Source organism: Apus apus, chromosome 2 (assembly GCF_020740795.1).
Source record: "Apus apus isolate bApuApu2 chromosome 2, bApuApu2.pri.cur, whole genome shotgun sequence".
NCBI lineage: Eukaryota > Metazoa > Chordata > Aves > Apodiformes > Apodidae > Apus > Apus apus.
This window is the reverse complement of record NC_067283.1, coordinates 118,003,600-118,024,425: the sequence shown is the minus strand read 5'-3', so window position 1 is coordinate 118,024,425 and position 20,826 is coordinate 118,003,600. Positions and strand designations below refer to the sequence as shown.

Sequence of the window (20,826 nt, the reverse complement as noted above, 5' to 3'; positions counted from 1 at the left end):
TGTTTTCACAGCTGATGACAAAATGCCATTCAATTTTCATCCACCGGGTGGCACCATTGGCAAACAGTTTGCCCAGCAGCCCAACGACTTCGTTATTTTTCATAGGGTTTCTTGGTCGCTGCCGCTCTCTTGCATAATTATTGTAACTGGCGACAGACTCGGGTGATAATACACTATTCCTTATTTATTCTTAAACTGCTTGGCTACTCAGACAAGAACAGACAGCAAAGATAAGCTTCCTTTTTTTAACATAAGTGCTTAGCACCACTGTTCCACTGCCAAAATGACATGGTTGGATATTCATATTGCTAGTATCTCTAGTCAAAAGAAACTTCGAACTGAATGGGGAGGCTAATGTAGAAGAACATACACCTTCTAGAATATCTCCATCTTTTCTTTCCCCTCCCTTGTGCCCCACAGAAACCAGTAGTCCAAATAACACTGCAAAATGTGCGTCGCATCTACAAAAGAAGACACGGGCTAATGCCACTGGTAAGCTCAAGTTTTTATTATTATTTTTTTTTATGTCTTGCTGTATATATTGTTTCTGAAAATGACCAGCTGAAATTGTGTGCATCATTAAGTAAAAGTTACATGGTTTTGAAAACTCTGGATTAAGTAATGAACAGCACTCAAAGATCCTTTCTGGTTTTTAAGTGGTTTGGTTCCCTGTGTTGTTGAAAAGATAAAAACAGGAAAAGTGAACCCTGTCAAAGATGAAAAATTTCTTTCATAAGCAGTCAGTGTAGGGGAAGGGAGAAAGGACTACCTCCAGGGGGCAATTAATTCCATTTATTTCAAACACCTATCTTGCGATAGAATGAATTGCTCTCTCCTGGTGTTTTTTCTCTCTGGATTGATTCATGGAGGGAGCTTGATCACTGTTTCAGATTGAGACTAATGTGGAGTGATGAGTCCCAGTACATGACTGAGGGATGATGAGAGTGCTGCAGTGGAACCTCAGTGGTATGCTTTTGGTGTTTCCACTGGAATTTCAGTCTTGAGCAGAATTTTTGCCTCAAAGCACATTTAAACTAAAAAGGTGTTTAACTCCTTGCCTCAGTTCATTCACTTGGGACAAAAAAAGTATGTTACCTGTGCTTAATCAATCCAGACAGAGCCAATCTATGGACAGTTATAAAGCTATTTGCTCAGTTAGGTGTAAGCTGAATGCTTTTATGATTGAAAATGGGAAAGATGAAAATATTAGACTTTGTGGGCAAAACTGCTACCTAGTTCAGAGCCTTAAGTTTTAGATATGAAACATTCCATTAAAAAATAAATACTACAGCTTGTCAATAATTGCACTAATTTACTTTTTCTTCTCCTTTAACTTCTAAGGGACTTGAAGTATTTTGCACAGAAAATGATTTATGTTCTGACATCTACTTGAAATTCTACAACTATCAAGACCGAGATGAGCTCTATTTCCTTATTGCAACATATATAGGTTTGCAGTATATATTTATTAATTTAGACCATAGTGCCTTGTGAGAGGAAACTTGTTTGGGTGTTGCTCTCTTGATTTGTGGGAAGATGAACTAGCCCTAAATTTTTTTTATAAATGTAAGCAAAGTTCAGAATGAATGTTGCAAAATCGCGTATATTCTGGTTTTGCTTGAAGACCTGAGTGTGAATGCTAAGATACCATTATTAAGGTGAAACTGAATCTTCTGATTTGAAACTTCATATTTAAAAAGTGACCAACCCCACCCCCCCACACACCCGAAAAAAACAACCCTGAAAGCAAACAAGTTTAAAAAAAAAAACGAAACAACAAACCACAAACCCTCCAAAAAAACATTAAATGCTTGGTCTTCAAAGCAAAGAGAAGGTAAGATCCACTCAGCTGAAAGAATATACACCAATTTGTGGGTGGATCCCCCTGATCCCGGGTTAAGTCCAAGTAAAAATCCTATCAAGAAAGTTCTTGTAGATGGATTTCCAGTGCAGACACCAACATTTGACCTTTTCTCAGTCTTAGCAGTGATTGATAAAAATTACTATTCTGAAATGGTTAAATTCTCAATTTTATTAAATCTTGTATGCATTAATTGCTGGAAAATTATACATATATTTTGCAGATCATGAACAGAAATTTTTTCAAGACCCTACAGTGTGTGCTGGAAAAACAAGGGGGAAAAGCTGATAGTTTTTCTGTAATGTTACTACAACTGAAGCGTTGAAACTCATGTTTACTGACAATATTTAAAGTGTTTATGTAAATTTTGAACTAGCTTGTTACTGTGCCAGACTTCTAGTTCTATTTTAATTAATTTACCTAAGTATCAGTTGACATTTTCCCCACTTCACAAAGCAAAGGCCACAGAGGAACAATCACTTCCCCTGAGAAGCATTTAAACTGTTAGATTTTCCTTTTGAAAAGGAAATAGATTCTGATGTGATATTCTTTTGATATTCTTTGTTATTGAATAAAATGAATGCTGTTGCCCTGCTCCAGACTTTGTTTTCTGGATAACTTTCAAAGATGAAAACTCAAGATGCAGATGATGATGATGTTGTTAGAGCTTAGAAATAAAAAGGGATTAGCCCTTTCTCTATATATATTTGGAGCACCTCAGTAGTTGTCTCTGACAGCAGAAAATCCTCTCTACGAAAATGCTAACACATTTTACTTGCAGAATTTAAGGTACTAAGGTGAAGGGAGGACTGGAGTATGTTTTTCCACCCTATGCTGAACTAAAATAGAGGTTCACCATATCCTAATCTGAATTTCTTCATTTCTAGTTAATAATTTTAGTGATAATATTGGAAGAATTAGATGTTCCATAGAAGTCCTAATTCTTTAGCTTTGTGTTGCAGCCTTCAGCAGCAAGTGGTGTTAAAAGCTATTTAAAGACTTTTAAATAGGCCTGTAACAGAGATGTAGTAAAACAAGGACACGGAAGTGTGTTGTGTAATGCTTTGTATGGTAAGGATGTGGTTTCACTGTGATTATTTGATGATTGGATGTTTTCTTGCTGTTGTGCTACAGTTGCAGTCCTTCAATTCTGCTTTCAGGCACTTGCCAAGGAGTTGTACACTGAAGCAATGGAAGGAACAATTTAGAAAAAAACAAACCATATAAAAAACCAACTAAACAAAAAACAACAAGAAACAACAAGCAGTGCAAAACTACCCCATTTCTCTTGATAGACCTGCCATACAGAGGACAGTGTAAGATAACAAGACTCTTTAGTTTCAATTTAGGCTGGAGAGACAGAATGAAATCAATATTCCCAGGTCATGTTGTTGTCCAGCAGCATACCTTTGCATTATAGCTGTCAACTGAAGAGTAGTGCAGTTTTGAATTTCTTGAGCCCCTGCCTAATGCTTCATACAGAAACCTCAGAGGTGTAATTCCTACTTTCCTGAGTTATTGTCAAGTTTCATTTTCCTCTATTCTCTCTATTTCAGTGGTTCTGTTTACATACATGTATGACTTCTTTCCACAAGTCATTGTTAGTGGACATCCTTAGTTGTCCAGCAGGAACATTTATTTATTCTTTTCTTTAATCTAGCAGAACTGCTTCTAGAAATTTTAAATCTTAAAGGTTTCCTGATTGCCAGATGAGTTGTTCATGGTCTGTAAATATTTCTGTATACCTCCAAAAATGTTTAAATTCTTTCCCATCCATTATTTCTGTGTGTGCTTTCAGCACTCCTTTGCCATGTTCTTTTTGTATTTTGTTTTCTTTTTTGCCCAATGCAATTTAGGCCTGTTTGAACAGATCCTTAAAAACGTATAAAGTATGGTAGTTATTGAAACACGAAGTTACCACTTAATTCTGACTTGTTCTTTTGCCCTTAATTATTTTATAGTACCTAGCACAATGTTAATCACAGTATAACTTGGAGGTGGAACTCCAAACCTTAAAATTCTAAATGTTTGCTTTTCTTTTAGAAAATCATATAACAGAGCATACAGCTGAAAGTTATATGTTGCAATGGCAGCGAGGACATATATCAAATTACCAGTATCTTCTTCATCTCAACAATTTGGCTGATAGAAGCTGCAATGATCTCTCCCAGTATCCTGTGTTTCCCTGGATCATAGCAGACTACTCTAGTTCAGTATTAGGTATGTGTATATGAAAAGGCATCTTAGTGCATCATAATGTCCAACCTGAAATTTCTCAGGGGTGGGGGGGGTCTCATGCTGCTTAAAGTTCATGATATGACAGTATGCACCTGGCATTAGTGGTATTGGATGTTTTCTTCTGCACTTTACCCTTCCTCTGGCGTTCAGTGGACAAAATACCGACCTTTTTCTGTTAAATATTTCACTCTTCACATACAGAGTATGTACCAAGCATCTGCTTGATAACTTTGAAAATCAAAGACTTCCTGTGATTCCAATAAATGCAAAAGAGCCAGGAAAATGGCTTTTTATAGAAACAGTAGATGCATTGAAATGTATAGAATCCAGGTGTTCTTTACAATTCTTAGCATTGCAAATTGAAAGGAAGAGGCTAACAAGGCTTGCTTGTGCCTAAATTTTGTTAAGGGCCTTAATCAAGTTTGTGTTGAAAAGTTTGTCCTTTTGAGGATTGTGTCCCTCTACAAGGAGTAGAGAAATCTCATGGTGTTCATCAGCACCCACTCAAACACTTGAATCCTGATTGTTTGATGGGACTTAACTGTAGCCTGACAGAATAGTTAGTGAGTAGGAAGAAGACAATACCAGCTGCTTTTGTGCTTCAGGTAACAGAACCTGAATTCACTAGGTGATGGTAGCTATAATCACTGTCATGTACATGTAACTACTAATTCTTAAGAAATTATTCATTTCTAGAGGAAATTACTGGAGGGATTCTGGTTTTTGATTTAGTAAGTGCTTTATGGAGGATGTTTTTTCTTTTGTTTTTAAATATTGATTAGAGTACTTTTCTGTGTAGTAGAATGCACAGAGTCTAACTATGGTTTTTTTAGATCTGACAAAGCCCGAAACATTCCGTGACCTTAGTAAACCAATTGGTGCCCTGAATAAGGAAAGGCTGGATAGGCTATTGGTATGTATATCTTGTTTTTTATGTGCTGCTCGTTTTGTGCCTTGTATGTACTGGGAAGAAGAGGAATTTTGTCAAGCAAGCTTTGAGAATTATGTGGCTGTCTAAAGCTAACTATTAACCTTATCAGAAGCAATCTTAACTATAAACATACAACGTTTATTTGCAGCTTGATTTCATCAGTATTGATTTTGTCAGTATTAGTTTAAAATTATTTGAATCAGTTTCCTCTTAATACCATTTCATATCTATATGCTTTTAAATGTTTTAATTCACTTTTAAAATAAAACCCCCAAATCCATTTAACTACTTTAACTGCATTTGTATGGCAGGCACTGAGATGCTGTAAAAATACATGGAAATACAAAACTTCAAGACCAGTGATTTTAAATGCATAATGCATAAATACGTGTATGAATTAAACAAGACAAAGTAGTAGAGAACTGCTTCCATTTAATAAAAATGCTCAATTTTAGGGAAAGTACTTCAAAGGGAGGAAATCTGGATCCATGGAGATCAGTGCATCAACTTGAAATTTCCACGTGCAGCTAGAAGTGCACACACTTTTTCAATTTTCTAAAGTAGTCAGGCTTTCTTTTTGTAAGCAATCAGGCACATAGTTACAGGATTAGAATGTCCTCAGTTTCTTGGCTTCTAATACTTTGTATGAAATAATTGTCTCCTATGGTAGTTGATTATTCTAAAATAATTTACACAACCTAGCTGTATTTAATGTTTTGGAACCTTTATTAGTTCTTAATGAAGAATGAGGAAAAAAATAATATTGCCAGAGTAACTGCATTATCTTGAAAAAAAAAAAAAAAAGGAAAGATTAAATATTTCAAAACCATAAAGCTTCCTAAGGTGAGACCATAATATTATGTTTTCAAGAACAGTAAATAAAGTTTTGTCTCTAATATCTGACTGTTTCCTCGAGCTATTACCTGCCTCATACTACTGCAGAAAAAGTAATTTTATTTAGATAATGGTAGATTTTAGGGGTAGTGTTCAGACAGAACGGGATCTTCCAGATTAGTTAACTCAGTATGTTCTTCTGTACTCTTATTAAACTTCATGTGAGAAAGAAAAAGGAAGTTTTTGTTTGCACTCCTCTGAAGGTGAGTCATTGCAGTTACATGTGAAAGTGAGAGGAAAAAAAGCTGAAAACCTGATTAATTCAGGATGTTAGGATGTAACAACTTTTTTGCCTTATTAATTTACAGATCTGATTAAAGCTTCATGGTTTTTAGAACTTAGAGTTTATTTTATTGTTAGAAGAAAAAAAAAATGCACAAAAAAAATTGAGAGTGGTCCCTAAAAAAAAGTGTAGTCAATATTGAAGTAAAGTAGGAGTGCTGATTTTTAAACAGACCTCTCTTATTTCTTCCTATGTTGCAGACACGTTATCAGGAAATGCCAGAGCCCAAGTTCATGTATGGGAGCCATTATTCATCTCCGGGTTATGTTTTGTTTTATCTCGTTAGAGTTGGTAAGGCAGCTTCTACATTCTCTCTGAGCAGACAGTTACCTCTGGTGTGGTCAAGGTATGGAACAAGCTGATGATTTTTTTTCTGTCTCCTTAGCTCCAGAATACATGCTCTGTCTGCAGAATGGAAAGTTTGATCACGCTGACAGAATGTTCAACAGGTTTGTTTCTATAACTAGGTTGGTGTTGTTTTAAAATGTGCATCAGGGGAGTGTAAAGTCTTAAATAGTTTTTTAACAAATGTGTGATTAACATATGGTATCTAGTCTTGCAGAAACCTGGAAAAACTGTTTGGATGGTGCAACAGATTTCAAAGAGGTAAGTGACTGGAAAATTACTCAAGTCATCCTTGGTGTCTGTGCTAAGCTTTCCGTTCCCTGATGTTTTATGCTGATTTTAGAATTTTTGGGTAGTGGTGGGGTGTATTTGGTTGGGTTTCTGTTTTGCTGTTTGTGGTTTTTAGTTGTGTGTGGGTTTTTCAAGGCTGTTAGATATGTTTTATTAATCCTTCAACATTTTTAACTTCCTTCTCTGTAATTCCATGATTACTTGTCTGTGTCTGCTTTCTGACTTTAGTTTAACAGAAGTGTCATCGTGAAAATGTTATTGAAATAAGTGGGAATTGTCAGAGTGGATTAAGGCTGAAAAGATGCAATTTTATGTATCGTCTGCTGGAATGTCATAAGGATTTGGCTGTATTACAACAGTACATCTGGAGAGGTTAAACTCTAGAAGTTTTATCTTAGTTTTTTGAGTGCTGTAGAATCCATATCTTGTAGAATATATTGAGAACTATTAATTGCAAATAATGGGTGCTGTTAAATAATGCTTCATTGATAAAGGAGTTTAATATAGTGATACCTTAAAAAAAATCTATAGTTAATGGTAGTAGTATTAAGATTGGTTAGCTATGGTCGTCTTTAAATAATAGACTTCTGAAACTTTTGCCATCATTCTAGTTTTATTCTAATTTCTTCTTCTTGACACTTAACTGATATGTTCAAAATGCAAAGGTAGCTATGCAATTAGTGTTCTGACGATACTCTGTAAAGTAGATTCTTATGTCACACATTAACATGTTAAAAATGTTTATGTCATTCTCAGTTTAGCTCAGAAAATTGCCTTGTAGGTAGTAAAGAAGCCTAAAAGTAGTTGGAAGCATAATGGGAAGAAGTTTCCAGTGCCTCTTTACTGGCAGAGAAGAAAGCCTAGAAAATTTTACTACTCGACTTTAGGGCTTGACATAGGAACTTGTATAACTTATCAGTTTTTACTGACTGTATTCTACTTAGGTGATCAAAACTAATCTCAAAACTTCCTTTCTTCTTTTTTTTTTTTTTTCTTCCAGTTGATTCCAGAATTTTATGAAAATGATTCTAGTTTTCTAGTAAACAGTTTGAAGTTGGACTTGGGAAAACGGCAGGGTGGAAAAATGGTTGAAGATGTAGAGCTTCCTCCTTGGGCATCAGGTAATAATAATCAAACTTCCTGTGTTATGAATAGTTCAAGAGGATCTAGATTCGTGGGATGGCAGTTCTTCTCTCAAAAGTGCCACTTCTAGTTTCTTCTGAAGGAATTTTTACTTCAAACCATTAACAATTAATAATTGCATTTCATTTTTTCAGCACATTTGAGCTTTGGTGTGGAGTGTTGGGGTTGGGGTTTGTTGTTTTGTTTTTTTTTTTGTTTAGCTGCTTTTTCAGGAAAGAAGAGGAGCAGAGATGGACACTAATACTGAATGGGATAACTTTTCCTTTAATTTACCTTTCTCTTACCAGGTCCTGATGACTTTCTTCAGAAGAGCCAAGAGGCTTTAGAAAGTCAGTATGTATCAGAACATCTTCATGAATGGATTGACATAATATTTGGCTACAAGCAGAAAGGCAGTGAAGCAGTTGCAGCTCACAATGGTAAATATATACTATTTACAGAAACAGCAAAACAAAAAAGAAGCTTTAATTAAGCATGAGTGGTAAATAACAACATATCTGTAATGCCTGATTATGCAACTATGCTTTTTTTCATTCTTTACTGGGGACTGGTGGGGTGGGCAGGTATTTGATGAAGCTTAAATAAGTCATCCTTCCTTTCTAGAATAACTGATTTCTTTTGAAACTTTAAGTGGATCTCTTAGAAATCCTAAATTTATTTCAGGTAAGAAGCCCAGGATTAAAACACAAGATTTCAAATTCTATAGCCTGCTGAATTGTTTATTTGCTTAAATATAGCCAAGTTGAGTAAAAAATTAAACTTTTTAAAATAGTAATGCAAGATAAAGAAAATAGCCTTGTATATTTACATTTTACAAATAAACTTATTTTTTTCCAGTGTTTCACCCATTAACTTACGAAGGAGGAGTGGATTTAAACAGGTAATTGAAAAGAATCAGAATGTTTGGGTTAAAGCAGTTAGCTAAATTTCTCAGTATCCCCCCAGGTTCTCTGCTGGCTGTAAAAGCACTCTGTATGTGAACAGTGTAGCTCTTCATGTTATACTCCCAAATATGCAGAGAACCAGCACCAGAGTGTCATTTTTAGCATGTACTGAAAAATTGTTACTTTAGCATTTCTTCAGTCTGGCTTTTGTGAAATTGCTTTGTTGTGTTGTTGCTTGTTGTTTTTTTTTTTAATTGATGAGCAAAGTGTCATCGTACATAAACAAAATTATGAAGCTGTCATATGACTGTCCATTCTGTCTGCAGTAAATAATTTCTGTAAGAATTTGTAATGGCCTGTAATGGTGTAGTAACTACACATGCAGGTCCATGCTTTCAGGGGAGGGGAGGAAAAGAAAGTACTCATCGACTGGGCTTAATTACGTATCTTGTTTTTGTAAAGTATTATGGACCCCAATGAAAAAGTAGCTCTGCTGACACAAATCTTGGAGTTTGGACAGACGCCAAAGCAGTTGTTTACAGTTCCTCATCCCCGAAGGATTATGCCGAAGTTGAAAAGCTTGTCTCGAACATCTAGTCACAGTGTTTCCATAACTGAGTCTCCAGGTAAACGTATGACAGATAAACTGATGATGTAATGGATTTCTAATTTTGAGAAGTTCTCTAGCTTTTTCTCACAGGATCTCATTATACAGCTCCCTTGGCCACTTTCCCTGCAAGCCAACTCAAAAAAGGCACAAACTAACTTTTTTAAGAAAAACTGGCAAGACCAGTTTCAAATTTGAAAAAACAGGCGTTGTCCTTAATTTTTGCCTTCTGTTCCAGTGGTCTCCTCTGGGACTATTCAACCTCTGCTTTTGGAGCTGTGGGAGGGTTCTTGTCCCTGGCCTATCATGACGCTTCAAAATTAATCTGATAAGACAGCAGCTTCAGTGGCCGTATCTGCAGGCATTCTAAGTGATATAAAGATTTGTTCAGTTTCTGAACAGGGATGTCTTTGGGGTGATGAATTAACTTGGTATAAATAAACCCTATGAGCTTAAATTAAGAATCTGAATTTTTTTTTCCTTTTCTGTGACTTGAATGAAAATCTGTAAAGAAATTACTTTGTTTTCCCTACATACTGTAGGGACAATGTTGATTGAATAACTTTCTTCAAGAAAAGGACATGTAATGCCATCACAGGCTTCTGTTCAATGTGGAACTTAGACCATTCTTCTGAAACTTAAGATGCTATGATCCTCATCATATGTGTAGTGGTCTACTATAAATTGGACTGAATCTTCAGCCCAGGTATCACACAGATTTTTCTCAATTGGTTGTCTTCAGTTCACTTACCTTTTGATAGCTTTCATTTTTAAGCAGAGAAATGAAAATGAGTGCTACTTAGCATGGCAACTTGTAGCATCCAAATGGCAAGAGTGGCTTTGAAGGCTGTATATGGTGGTAATAATGTGCAATTGACATGTAATCATCTCAATTTAGTTGCATTTTTTATGCCTTAACCTTTACAACGGTGCAGTGAAATGAAGTCATGGCATTTATAGCAGAATGCAATATAAAAGCACATGCTGTATTGCAGCAGTAGATGGCTTTTCTGGTACTTTTCCATTTGGAAAGCTCTTGACATCTCAATGGAACACCAAAACATTGCTCCAGAAAAGTTTTTGTTTGTTTGTTTGTTTTTCAGGAGGTTTTTTTGTTTGCTTTTTCAATTTCTGAAACGTATTTTGTGAAGTCTTCAGTTTAAAACCCCTAGTTTTAGGAGAAAAATTGTATTTTTGACTGTGTAAGCCTATGCATTCAAGAAGAGACTTGGAAAGAAGGTAGTAATCATGTCACCCTCTGCATTAACTGAAAATTCCTATTCCTGGAATTCTGCATGATTTCTATACTTTCTTATTGCAGTTTCAATTTTTGCAACTTCAGCTACCTAGGTATTTGAAATCTATCTTTCTATTTTGTGTTTGATTAAACTTTATGGTGACATTTTATTGCAGTTTCTCCAAATGAAGAATCATTTGAAGATTTGACAGAAGAAAGTATAACACTTGCTTGGAACAATATTGCCAAACTCAAATTAGAGGAGAAATATAAAATTCACAAAGAGTAGGTACTATTTTTCACAGTCAAAACTTTTTTATTTAATTGGGGGGGAAAGGGAGAAGTATCTGTGTGTCAGTCTGAATTACGGGTTAGGGTTTAAGGTATGTACTTTTTTTTGTGAGACAGCTCACTGAGTTGATTACACAAGATGAGTTGGAGTGTGATGATGGGTTATCGATCCAGAAAAGGTATTTGTCAGCTTGAAGATTTGTTTTTTCTTTTCATTTGTTTCTTATGTACACCTAGAGCTAAGTTAATTATCTTTTTAGTACCTGAAGCAGATATTGCTTACCCTTTTCTAAACCCGTGACAGCAGCAGCTAGGTAAAGACTTCCATTTATTAATTTATAACTCCCAGAAGATCTATCTTCTTTTTCATCTAATTTGATTTTAAGGATTAAATCAGTTAAGTTCAACTACTGTAAGCCTTGAGCTGCTGCTGTATAAGCAGTTTGCCGAGTCTGCAGCTACAGGTTTTCAGTGAATCCAGGTACCAAACTACTGTTCTGATGGAATCCTGGAGAGCCATGAGTCAGCAGGGGCACTTCAGGTGAACTTTGGAAATACTGAAAGATGAAAAACAGCTGCTGTATTTTAAAGGACAGATTTTCCTTTTGCCCTCTCCCTTGTCCTAGTGGCTGGACTAGTAGGAGGATTTCTTACTACCTTGAGTGCAATTACCTTCTTGGTGACTGTAACCCAGTCTAGAAAAGAAACGTTCTTTTGTCCAGAAAACAAGGTAATATTTGTCATGAGAAAGGGCCCCTGTTACAAGGCTGTTAGGGTTAGGGGAAATCTTTATTCTGAAAACAGACAGATTTCAGCTTCTGATACTTCTTGTTTGTTTGTATTCTGAAGACTACTGAGAAAAAAAATAGAAGCAGGTCTGTATAACAGAATTTTGGCTGTGCAACATGCTCTGTAATTCCTAACAACTTAACTCCCTGACATAAGTTCTATGTCTACATTTCTATACAATAGCAACTTCACCAATTTCAAACCTGAGGAGAAAAATGTGAACGTTCTGATTCCTGATAATTGAAGTATTCAGTATCTGCTTGTAGGCAGGTTCCTGACTGTTTTTGTAGCTAATCCTAAATTGGAAGAGACTGAATGTGAAACTATTTAGAATGACTGAATCTGAAACTATTTATCCTCTCACATGGGCATGTCCTTTCTGATAAGGATGAAGTTCTTGCAGAACAATATGTGGAACCTGTTCCTAGTGTTTCTCATATATCAAGGTTTATAATTGTCTCTAGGCATATAACACAGCACTGTAGTGCTTTTTATCTCCTTGAATGTCTTGGCTTTTACAGAGATCAAATAACAAATTTCAACTGTAGTTAATTTAGAGTATGGTGGCTAAATTTCCAAATCTATGAAATCACCTATAAGCTTACTTGTATTAAACAGGGCAATTACTGGAATAGCAGTCACTTGCAATGGGTCTTCTGTTTTCACTACATCCCAGGGTAAGTATTATTGCAGAGGTATTTACTAGAATCTGCAGTGTAAATGCAGGTCAATGTTTTATGAACAAAACAGCATGAAACTCTGAAATGTAATTAAGATTGAATGCCATTACTAGCTTCACTGACACCAAAATGAAGACTACGTTAAATGGGGTGTTTTTGGAGTCAGAGTTTTGGGTTTTTTTACAGTCATGAAAGGAGCTGCCCTGATCTGCCAAATGTGAGATTCTTATTTTCATTTTGTGCTCACTATTTGGGGGAATTTCAGTATTCATATATGAAGGCTACTTCTGTTTGATTTTTGGATTTTCACCTTTGCAAGTCATCTCTTTTAGAAATCAAGTTAAAGATATCTTTCCTGTAATTAAATAACTTAAGTTCATGAATTTCTAAAGTTTTGCATCACTTTGATTCAAGGATTTCAATGTTATCTAGGCTTGGGAAGGTGGTAATTTCTCCCTTTAGATACCAGAGTTAGAGTTTGATGGGCATGGGGGAGTCCATCTGTAACTGGTGCAAAACAGGCTGGTTCAAGACTCAAGTCACAAGCTTTCTAGTTTCTCTAAGACTATGAGAAATGTATACCTGCTTTTCATAGCAAGATCTTTGAATATTCAAACAGGAGCAAAATTAATACCTTTGATAGTATAAAACAGTTCTTTTATCTTCTATTTTGTCCATTATCCCCAGATTCAACTTTGAAGATGCTTTCCAAAGAATCAAAAACAATCCAGAGAAGTGTGTCCTTTTCAAACATGGTAAGTTGCTTTCAAAATAAAAGTATTGGCAACCTTCTGAAAACTCCTCACAGAAAGGGCTCTTAGCATACATCAATGCCTTTTGTCTTCCCCTGCTTACTCGACTGTATTGTGTGTGAATAATTTAGCAGGATGAATTGAGACTATGTCAGGCATCCAGAAAGACTAAGTACATTCTCAAACATGGGAAGGGGTCATTAAATGCTTGCACTTATGTGCTAGTTTTGTTCTGAGTTGCCCTGCTATCCAGGGAAGGGCTTGCAGTAGACAAAGATAGTCTGGCATGAGCAGAAGAGTCTTCCTGAACAACCTTGAACTGCCATTGAGACCGGAATCACCAAGCTTAAATTCCACCCATGTGCTTACATCCAGCATTGCCTTACTGTTCCCAGGTTTTGAAAGCTGTGAGTCAGCTGACAGAGGAAAGCCAAGCACAGCGGAATCTATGCTGGGTGAATTTGAGCCATCCTTCCTCAATAAGCAACCTTTGAACAACATTTTCCCCCTACTTCTGAAACAGAACTTGGAAAGATACTGTATATTATGTTTTCTGTGCTTGAGCACTGGCCAAGCCTGGGTCTTAGAGATTCACTCCCAATTGTCATATTGCAAGTCCTTTATTGAGGCATGACACTCGGGTATGTCAGTATTGTCTGTATCCTCATCTCTAGAGGGAACAAAAGAGGCAAGTGGGTGGCCCAGACAGAAGACACAGCATATTCTAACAGGTCCCCAAGTAAGTCTCAGGAAGTACCTGCAGGCTGCCATGTCACAAAATTAGCAGGTGTATCTAGATACAGCAATTCCTAATGCTTTAGCCATGATTCTTTTGTGATTCTTTCTTTTCTGTGTTGCTTCTTGGCACTGTAGAAAGGGAGCTCTTTGCTGAATCCTAAGCCAAAAGTCAGTTTTTCATGAGGAGGCTTTTTATACTGTTTTTTCTGATCTCCTCTAGTTTTAGGGCTGATATGTTGCAGCAATACTAGAAGCAGTACTCTTCTTACAGTCCAGCAGCTTATTGTTTTTTACATCAGATCTAAACCATGACTAGTAATGATACTAGCAGAAGCACTGGGCTGATTTTTTTTTCTTTTCTTTTCTTTCTCATGCAGTGTTGGTAACGTAACTGAGCAGCTGTCTGTAAAGCATGTTTCTTGTTAACAATAGTAGAAATTAGGTAGTTACATTTGTTGGAAAAAGCTGAGCTGATAAGTAGCTGTCTTGGAGAACAACCATTAAAAGAAACCTTCATTTTTAGTTGCTGTTAGCTGTTTTCTTTTAGAATTGGCAGTAGCTGACAAGATGAAGAGCTGACCGAATTTATTCTGGTGAGGAATGACATATCATGTCCTTGAAATGACCAGTATTTTGAAAAAGGAAATCCATCAGTTCTTGCATGAGTTTCTGAACTGAAGTGCTGTCTTCGTATTTAGCAGGGATTAAGTGTTCTTGCTGTTCAGCATCCAACCTATAGGATTTTCCTTGAGTAGTGTTCATATAACACCTGTATGTTCTGTGTATATAAGATTAAAATGCTTCTTGTTCTCCAAAATCCTGATAATGTATTTCTGCTTGATTTGGGGTAAGGAATTGAATGGAACTTTCTTTTCCCTTTTTCTGACAGGCTTTGTCATCTTGTCTGATCTTACCAGGAGATAACACTGTCATAAGTTCTTCATGGGACAATCATATGTGTGTATTTACTTCCTATTGACTGTATTGAATTACATTGAGTGCCTTGGTCATTATGTTTCTAGTTTTAGATAATGATACAGTAGTTAATTGTTAAAATGCAGTTTCTATGTTTCTACTTTGTTTGTTTGTTTGTAGATTTTTATTAGAAATGGTAGAAGCAAGGTTACTTTCATGTATTTAGAAAAAAACATTTAAGTTTTCTCAAGGCTTAATGCTTTTATAACCTTTTCCTGCTAGATATTTTTACTCAATTGCATTTGGAAGACAGCAAGACATCTTAATGGGACATGATGATGCAGTCAGTAAGATCTGTTGGTGTGATGGACGTTTATATTCAGCATCTTGGGATTCCACTGTGAAGGTTTGTATATGAGTTTGTTATACTTCAGTAACTATTTAAAGCTAGCACTTTTTAATATTCATACAGTCAATGCTTTGAAATGTATGTACCTGCTGTACCAGCATAAGAACTTAGCTGTTGTAACAGCTAAGTTATTATAACAGTAAGTTTATTTCTGGAATATCTTAATTTAGCTTTACCTCAATTCTGTTTCAAAGCTGAAGTGTTTCTTTAAAGAAATTGTATTCATTCTAACTTACACCAAACATGGAGACTTTGGGGGCAAACTATTTGTTGGAGGAACTGGAATGTTTTGAGACCTTGACTAGTGATTCTGTTTGCTGAGTGGAACAGGCTTCTATAATGTTTAATAATTTAGTAGCTTATGTTGCTCAGCTAAGTGAACCAGGAACTTGCTCATCTGAAAAGCATGTGTCCAGTTAGGTGGAAAGATAATTTGGAAGTTAAGAGACAGGAAAGAATTTCCCAATGCCTTCTATGTATGGCTTTTTGGTAAGTATACATTCAGTGCAGTCATACACCCATACTTACGCAGGCCTCTGGAAGCAGCACAGTCATGTGTAATACGTGGCTCTACTTAAGGTAAATGAGTTCAGGTGCCATTTACTGTTGCTGGATTCTGCCACGTAGGCAAGGCCCACGGGTAATGCAGGCAGCCCTTCTTGTAATGTGAGAGTTCAGTACTAAAGAAACTCTTCCAGAGTTACTCTATTGCTTTCCTGAGCAAAGTTAAGTATCTGTCTTGTAGGTGTGGCACTGTGTTCCTGGAAAGACCTTGAGCAATAAAAAACACCACTTTGAACTGCTCGCGGAGTTAGAACATGATGTTAGTGTAAGTATGTGGATACAGTATCTCACAATATGAAAATTAATTGCTCATTAAACTCAAGATCTAGTGGTAAAGCACAAGGATTGGGTTGGGGAGCTGAGGGGGTGTGTTGTTTTGGGAAGTGTTCATAGGAGATTTTTGGTTTGGTTTATTTCTTAATTTCTTTTGCTCAGCTTGTATGCACAAAGTTCCAGGGGGAACAGGGAGTACTGGGTATTTTTTGTTTGCTTCTTTGCTTTTGAAAACAGGTTCATGTTTTTCAAGTATTTACATTGTTACAGCTTCTTAATGTATCTTTGCCAAAGGCAAGCAAATGAGAGTTGTTTCCCATGCTATAAAATAAATTACTGAATTTCACTGTAAATAGATGAACAAATACATCACGTGTAGTGAGTCATAATGCGTAGCTGCACACTTCTATTTATAGCCTCTAATGTCATTCTAGTGTGATATTTAGAATTAACGTGTTTTAAACCGTTGTAAACATTGAGACCTGATAAAAAGCTAACTATTACTGAAACAGTTCTGGTAACATTTAAGACCTGTACCCAGGAGAATTTGGAACAACTGATTGCTAGAAGTTCTGTAATAGTAAAGACAGTTTTTGCCCTAATGCATGAAGTCTTGCATTTAGATGGAGGGTATGGGTACTGAAAGTAGTTTGAAGTGTCAATTTGCATTTCTGATCCTGCAAAGAAAAAAAACATTATGAAGTATCATCAGAGATCTTTCTTTTACTTTCTATAGGCAGGATTTTTAATAATTGTACTTAAGGATGTTGCAGAATTAAATGTAAAAGCTTTTTGTAAATAAAATACCAACTTATGGATAACGGGCTTGCTTTGTGTATACTAAAAACCTGTATCAAGATGGCTCACATAAAGCAATATGGAAATCATGGAATGTGTAACTTCCTAGGTGAATACAATCAATCTGAATGCTGCAAATACTATTCTAGCATCTGGAACCAAAGAGGGTACCATTAGTGTTTGGGATGTTACTACAGCTACAGTGTTGCACCAGTTGCCATGTCATACTGGGACTGTGTTTGATGCTGCTTTTAGTCCTGGTAAGTTGGAATTCAGTTTTTAATATGTGCTGTTGAAAGTTTCAAAAGGAATCTTATTCCCTATTTCATGTCATATGCCTTTGTCATTGGGCATACTGCTTTAAGGGGGATGGTGAGATCATTGAGTCATAGAATGGTTTGGGTTGGAAGGGACCTTAAAGATCCTCTAGTTCCAAACTCCCTGCATGGGCAGCGACACCTCCCACTAGACCATATTTCTCAAACCAGATGTTTTGGGTTGACAAACATCTCCATTTATTAATGGTTCACAAGGCCATAGTAGACTGTAGACCAGTCGTCTAGACTCTAAGCCAGTTTTGCTTATCATTGCTTGCTTAGACATTTATTTTACACTGAAGTAAGCAGGTCAGGCAGTATCACATCCAATGTGATGTACTGCAGACTGGTAACAAGAACTGAATGTCTAAACATGCTTTTTTGGTTTTTATTTTGTTTGCTTTTTTCTTGCGCACAGACAGCAGACATCTACTCAGCACTGGAGATGACTGTTCTTTTAAAGTGATAGACATACAAACTGGAATGCTTATATCTTCTGTAACTGCTGATGAGCCACAGAGGTAATTCTGAGAACATGAAGTGTATGAAGCTGCATGGCCAACTTAACTGTGGAAATGTTTGATGGTTGGTGATAGCAGAGTGGAAAGGACAGTAATACCAGCAACATTGTTTTATTGAATTACTTTTTGAAGTGCAAAGGCTGACATCCCAGCATGCTCTGTGCATTATGGTCAAGCTTTCCAAACTGGGACAAAACCAAATGAGTATCTAAGTCGGTAATTCACATTTTTTCAACAGCAACTTTAACTTCCATAAAAGATTACATGAGCTGTAGGTAAGCAGCTCTTCCAGCAGCTGAGCTACTGAAATTTCTAACAAGTAGACAGATCTCTTGATCATTCAAGAGATGTTTTGGTTTGTTGGGGTTTTTTGTGTTTGTTTTTTTTTCAATGTTGCCTTTTTGTTTCAATAACCTAATAAAAGATTGGCTATTGTAATTAAAGACTGAATCCTTTTTTTTCACAACCTGAAATTCACACAGTTCTAGATGGTTTATCAGGCAAAGATGGAATGCATGTGCAGTTACTGCATTAAAATGTAACAGTCATATGTGGAGCACACTTGTTGGCTTTTTGTGTGTGTATGTGCACATAAATATACACACCCAGATACATTTATTTATATTTCTCTGAAAGTCCTCTTTACACTTCAAGTTATTGTTTCAGGAGTGTGAAGTGACAGAAGTGAAAGAGGTGGTTCATGAGAGCACTTGGGTGCCATATACATGTACAGCTGGATAAGATCCTCTTTTGTTATGGGGATATGGTTCATCTTTCTGCCAGGGGAAGGTTTGGCCTGGTCTAGGGCAGTCAGAGAAGCAAGTTTGGGTCATGACCCTTTAAAATAATTTGGGAATAACCTTTCCAGGAAGCCTGTGCTAAAGGGTTGAGTTTCTTTCAGTTTCTTACCTCCATTTTCAATTATTTTTGGTTTGAGTCAGTTGGGGAGTGTTTGGCTTTCATTGTACAAAAGCTTGAAGTGAACTGATTTCAGACCTACTTACAGGTGCTTCAAGTGGGATGGAAATACCATCTTATCTGGAAGTCAGTCTGGTGAATTACTGATTTGGGACCTTCTTGGAGGAAAAATTATTGAAAGAATCAAAGGACATACAGGTATGCCTGAACTATTCCTCTTCTCAAATTGATTGGAAGGTTCCTATTTGCTATTACCTGCTCAGTTTAGTTTTTAAGGCTGCCTTAATGAAGAAGTTAATTCAGACTTCCCTACTTTAAGCTTGTACTCTGGAACTTGGACCTGTGTAGAGATCCATCTATAGCTAGGGGAATCTTCAGAACTGGGCTTCTAGGCATATGCTAGAAGATGTGAATATGCTTTTAATCTGAGAAGTCCAAGTGGCAAAGTAAAATATTTCACTTTCTAGAGAAACCTTCTCCCCTTATCCCCATGAATCCTTTTGCCAGTGTGCCTTCTGCAACTGATGTTCTGTCTCCCATGTCCAAAGTGCTCTTAGGAAATGTAGCATGAGATCATTACTGTGAATTAGACCTGGAAGCCTATTGAAAGTCTTCTGAGTATATGTGGTGTCAATGTAATCCAAACTAATGATGAGATAATCCTAACCCTTAAAAAGATCTGTTCAGTCATCTCAAGTACCACTTGTATTTGCATTTACTTGTTTGGTTGGTTGTTTTTTTTTCCCCAGGTGCTGTAACATCCATGTGGATGAATGAACAGTGCAACAGTGTTATTACAGGAGGGGAAGACAAACAAATCATGTTCTGGAAACTGCAATACTGATTGCCTTTCCCTCCAAACATATACATGAACTCTTATTTTAAACCAAACCTTTTAAAGAAACTTAACTGTGTGCAATGAAGGTGACTGAAGTTCAACCAGATAGGAAGCTTTGTTCAACTACAACTTTCTATGTTGTGGTGACTTCACTGAGAGCTCTTAACTTCCATAGTGTATGCATTTATTTTTCATTGACTATCATTCTAAAAATGCTTGTCTAAAAATATGAGATGAAATTAAAGACCTATTTTTCTGTAATTAAAGAGTTCTTAATTTGCAGTCATTGTTTGATTTACATAGAATGCATCATAGCTTGCTCTTTGATCTTCTTTCAAAGAAGAAACATTCTTCAGTGGTCCTTAAGGATGGTTGCAGCTTAGTGCCATGACATGATGTGTGTGCCTTCCATGTAGTCAACCCTTCTTCCTAGCGAAGATGCTAAGGCAGGTGAGCAGTGGTCACCTGAGTCTACTATCTAGTCTACAAGTGGGGCTATTTGCAAAGGCATACAGAAGAACAAGATTCTATATAGCTTTTCCCTATTAAGAAACAGCACTAGTGTTTTAGCCTGAAAGGAAGTATAAAAAAACTGATTCCCTAACAGAGGGCAGTTATCTAGACCTGTTGATATAAATCTTCCCCTAATACTGTGCCTGAAGTTGTTCTTATGCCTATTACTCACTGCCTTTCATAATTTCTATGACTGTCCTTTTAATAATCTACAGTGTCTTCATGTTTTCAACATGAGTAATCTTTGAGATGGAATTTAAATACAGCATTTAAACAGAGCTACTGCTCCCAAGTTTATCCAGTCCCTAGTTGTCTTAACCCAGTGAGGCAGCAGTATGGCACTAGGCTTACTTTCTCTGCAGGGCTTATGGATGTGATTTCCTGCAAGGGGCTGTTCTGAATCTGAAGACTTGAAATAGTCTTTAAACGGCTTATTACAGCAACAAGCAGCTGCAGTTGTATTGTTGCCCCAGTGTGACCCAAGATCAAGATCTATTTCTCTTATGGTATTATCGAACTATTGGTATTAAGATGGCTTATCCATGTGTCCAGGACAAGCATTCTTCTAAATTACAGTCAGTCCTTTGCCTGTAGGCATCCTGCCTGGGGTTTAACAGCTAACACCTATTCCAGGGCACAGCTGATTCTTCAGCACTGTGAAACAAGTGGTTTATGGGTAGAGGCTGTTTTTCATTCCTCTTTTTATTATGCTGGAGTTGGAACTAATTTTTCAATAAGGTAATGGCATGATGTTAAATAAAACTGGTATTTCAGCTGCATTACTCAGCTTAGCAAG

General features: G+C 36.5%; 1 protein-coding gene across 2 annotated transcripts in view; it reads left to right on the top strand.

The window, feature by feature from the left end:
• The window catches only part of NSMAF (neutral sphingomyelinase activation associated factor), a 38,050-nt gene extending 18,251 nt beyond the window's left edge, over positions 1–19,799 (top strand). For both annotated transcript variants that reach the window (XM_051612739.1, XM_051612740.1), the window contains exons 11-31: positions 421–492; positions 1,342–1,450; positions 3,905–4,081; positions 4,933–5,012; positions 6,408–6,498; positions 6,593–6,656; positions 6,762–6,813; positions 7,844–7,964; positions 8,274–8,405; positions 8,824–8,866; positions 9,333–9,496; positions 10,891–10,999; positions 12,413–12,471; positions 13,162–13,229; positions 14,854–14,921; positions 15,162–15,285; positions 16,034–16,117; positions 17,033–17,183; positions 17,659–17,761; positions 18,768–18,877; positions 19,429–19,799. In XM_051612739.1, coding sequence (XP_051468699.1) covers positions 421–492; positions 1,342–1,450; positions 3,905–4,081; positions 4,933–5,012; positions 6,408–6,498; positions 6,593–6,656; positions 6,762–6,813; positions 7,844–7,964; positions 8,274–8,405; positions 8,824–8,866; positions 9,333–9,496; positions 10,891–10,999; positions 12,413–12,471; positions 13,162–13,229; positions 14,854–14,921; positions 15,162–15,285; positions 16,034–16,117; positions 17,033–17,183; positions 17,659–17,761; positions 18,768–18,877; positions 19,429–19,523 — 2,076 coding nt within the window. In that variant the 3' untranslated portion in view covers positions 19,524–19,799. The remainder of the gene's footprint in view (positions 1–420; positions 493–1,341; positions 1,451–3,904; positions 4,082–4,932; positions 5,013–6,407; positions 6,499–6,592; positions 6,657–6,761; positions 6,814–7,843; positions 7,965–8,273; positions 8,406–8,823; positions 8,867–9,332; positions 9,497–10,890; positions 11,000–12,412; positions 12,472–13,161; positions 13,230–14,853; positions 14,922–15,161; positions 15,286–16,033; positions 16,118–17,032; positions 17,184–17,658; positions 17,762–18,767; positions 18,878–19,428) is intronic.
• Positions 19,800–20,826: the final 1,027 nt, after the last annotated feature.